The sequence below is a fragment of the Echinops telfairi genome, unplaced genomic scaffold (genome assembly GCF_000313985.2).
Source record: "Echinops telfairi isolate 266 unplaced genomic scaffold, ASM31398v2 ScPeMD7_7469;HRSCAF=8507_1, whole genome shotgun sequence".
Classification (NCBI taxonomy): domain Eukaryota; kingdom Metazoa; phylum Chordata; class Mammalia; order Afrosoricida; family Tenrecidae; genus Echinops; species Echinops telfairi.
In genome coordinates this window covers 112,102,497-112,105,700 of record NW_022111373.1, presented here as the reverse complement: position 1 = coordinate 112,105,700, position 3,204 = coordinate 112,102,497, and the positions used below count along the sequence as shown (strand labels likewise).

The 3,204-nt window shown below is 49.7% G+C and overlaps 1 protein-coding gene across 2 annotated transcripts in view; it reads left to right on the top strand.

Moving 5' to 3' along the window:
• OSMR (oncostatin M receptor) overlaps window positions 1-2,635 on the top strand; it is an 82,645-nt gene extending 80,010 nt beyond the window's left edge. For both annotated transcript variants that reach the window (XM_045285391.1, XM_045285389.1), the window contains exons 16-18: window positions 301-382; window positions 1,433-1,505; window positions 1,693-2,635. In XM_045285391.1, coding sequence (XP_045141326.1) covers window positions 301-382; window positions 1,433-1,505; window positions 1,693-2,220 — 683 coding nt within the window. In that variant the 3' untranslated portion in view covers window positions 2,221-2,635. The remainder of the gene's footprint in view (window positions 1-300; window positions 383-1,432; window positions 1,506-1,692) is intronic.
• Window positions 2,636-3,204: the final 569 nt, after the last annotated feature.

Genomic DNA, 3,204 nt, shown 5'->3' with positions numbered 1-3,204 from the left:
AAACCTATAAATGTAGGCTCATAGATCTATTTCCCCATCCTCGTATAAATGTATTTGCATATGTACATGTCTTAAGTAATCATTTTGAGGGAAAACATTTGAGTTTTCCATCTCTGACAAGTTTTTGCCTCATACAGTGTCTGACTTTCATGGGTGTGTGGGTCCAAAGAGAGCTCATCTTGTATGTAGCCTGCCCTAATGGACAAGCAAAGGATAAGAAGCACGGGCACATTATTCCAATCCACTCCCTGCTTTAGGGGCCGAGAAGTCCTCACGCTCGCCTTTTCTGTTGCTCTGTAGACCAGATGCTGCTAAGAGTCCTGCTCCCCATGGGCTTCTGCGCCGCCCTCCTTGTGGTCATTTTCTACATGAAGATCCAGTGGTAAGCATGTCCAGTGGTCAGCATGTGCAGTCCAGTGGTCAGCATGTCCAGTGGTCAGCATGTGCAGTCCAGTGGTCAGCATGTCCAGTGGTCAGCATGTCCAATGGTCAGCATGTCCAGTGGTTAGCATGTCCAGTGGTAAGCATGTGCGGAGGATTTTAGTTGGCCAACGAGTCAGAGCACAATCTAGACATGAGGTGAAGGATATACAAATGACATCGACTACTCTGGAAAGAGGGGGATAAGAACGTAAAAGGATCCAGGGTTAGTTGATAGAGCATATGATTCATTTCAGAAGGCGGCTTTCCGGGGAGCTACCGCAGGAAAAGAATCACCGTGAAAAGGAAAAGTAACCACGATTATGAGTGATTGTAGCTCCTGAGAACTCAGATATTTATATGCCACTCATCACGTGTGTAAGGAGACTCCGTGGCGCAGCAGGGCCCTGGTGGTTTGTGGATACGCCTTGGGTTTAACTGTGGGTTTAGTAGTTCAAAACGAGGCTTTCTACTCCCGTAAAGAGTTACAGTCTCGGAAACCCACAAGGGCAGTTGTCTCTCCTATAGACTTCGCTATGAGTCCTTTGGCAGTGAGTCTGCGTGTGGAGTAGTGGCCCAGTGGATTACGCTATTAGACTGCTAGCCAGGAGGTCAGGAGTTCAAATCCTCCAGCCACTCCAAGGGAGAACGGTGAGGCAATCTGCTTCCACAAAGACTCACAGCCTCAGAATCCACCCTGGGCAGTTCTAGTCCAATCCTACAGGGTTACTGTGGATGGGAAGCAAGTGGAGGGCCGCAGGCTGATTATATGTGAGATAGCATTCTAAGAGCTTTCCTGATAATAGCTCATTCCGGCCACTCAAGAGCATGCTAAGTATCATCATGATTTCCTTTCTGAGGAAATCAAAGCGTGGGACAGTTAAGTAACTTGCTCAAAGTCACGCAGTACGTAAGTGATGGGAAGAAAGGCTTTAAACTCAGGAATCTGTCTCCAGAATGCTGGCTGTCAACTGCATTGTGAAATTCAGTTCGATTTTCACCACTTTGCTAGGATGAAGCAGCGCTGTTATCCTGACATTCCCGACCCTTACAAGAGCAGTATCCTGTCACTCATAAAATCGAAGGTAAGTACTCAGTTTGGGTTTTATTTTTCTTCTCTCAGGAGAAATATTCCTTGGTGGCTCAGCACCACCTAGTGTTAACTTCTGACCAAGCGGAACCATGAACCACACTGAAGCTTTAAACGCGCACACTTAGATGGCCCCATTTATGTGTGTGCGAGCAGTCACGTTTTCCCCGTGTCCTTTACAGCAGAGCAGTAACCTGACACTACTGAGCCCCCAGGACTGCACTCCAGACGCAATTGAGGTTGTCCACAAGCTGGAAGGGAGCAAGACACAGCTCACACAGAAGTCGGTCCCCAAGACGGAGCTCCCCCTGTCTGCGTCCCCCCAACTGGCAGATCAGAGTCCCTCAGGTGGAAGAGCCTGCATCTGTTTTGAGAACTTAACCTATAACCAGCAAGTGCCTGAGCCCTGTTCTTGTGGCCATAGCCCAGTGCCACCTACCACCCAAGCCCATCCGCTGGGACTATTCAGCTCACTTGAAAATATTTGGAAGGACTACATGACGTCCCTGGGTGAAGTCCCAGCCGGAGAAACTGGCGTGAATTACGTGTCCCAACTGACTTCTCCTGTGTCTGGGGGCAAAGACGGTCTCCCCATTGATCCACTAGTAGTTGAACAGTGTTCAGAGTATAAAATACAAATGGTAGTCCCTCTGGGTGCCCCCTCATCTCCCCACACTGAAGATCGCAGTCTCTCCTCCAGTGCCCCTTAAATCACAGTGAATACTTGCTGACCGCTGTAAGGCCGCAAGGAGACCTTCCTTGGTAATCCCAGTGAGCTGGTGCCATCTGCTGGTCTGCTTGATCTTGTTCTTAGGCGCCGTTGAGTCTGGCTTATAGGCAATCACTAAAGCACTCAATCCTGGAAACTCTATTATGGGGGCTGTTCTAAACTGTCCTCCGGGGCTGCTGTTAGGATCCCCTTGATGGTGGTGGAGTGTGTGTGTGTGTTTTACCATCCCGGTTGCATTTAAAGGCCAGAGCCATGGTCCCCGGTAGCCTTCTCAAGCTTGCTCTCCAAATAGTGGGGCCACGTGAAGATACAGACTCTGCTGCTGTTTGTCCATGGCTCACCCTGTAACAGGCCATGGACTATTGGACTAGGGACAGGCATCAACCACTCCAACCTAGTCCCTTGGACTAGGGACAGGCATCAACCACTCCACAGACTCCACTCCCCACCGTACTGTACAGGGGCGTGGTGGTCCTAAAAGCTCCGGTTTTCATAAGGAGAATCTCCATTCCATCCTCGTGTTGTCATTGTTAACTGCCATCGAGCAAGCTGGTCAAGCCATGGCCACCCCAAGCACGGCAGGACCACGGGGCTGTGATCTCCGGTATTTTCACTGCTTAATTTTTCAGAAGTTAGTCATCAGGCCTTTCCCCCTTGCCAGCCTCAGTCTGGAATCTCTGCTGGAACCTACTTAGCCTCCACGGACAGCTGGCTGGTGCGTGTGCAGGAAACGCATTGACCTGAAATGGCACCGGCTTTCCCAGGGGGGAGGTTGGCCACCACTGCCCCTTATTAAATCCCACTTCTACATATAATATTTTAAGAGTAAAGGGATTGGTATGATGGTTTTAAATGGGCCATAGAACGGGTATTAGCCCAAAAATCTTACCATAGTGAATGATGGGGGGGAGTGCGGAGTGGAGATCCAAAGCCCATTAGTAGGCCACTGGAGATCCCCTTGCAG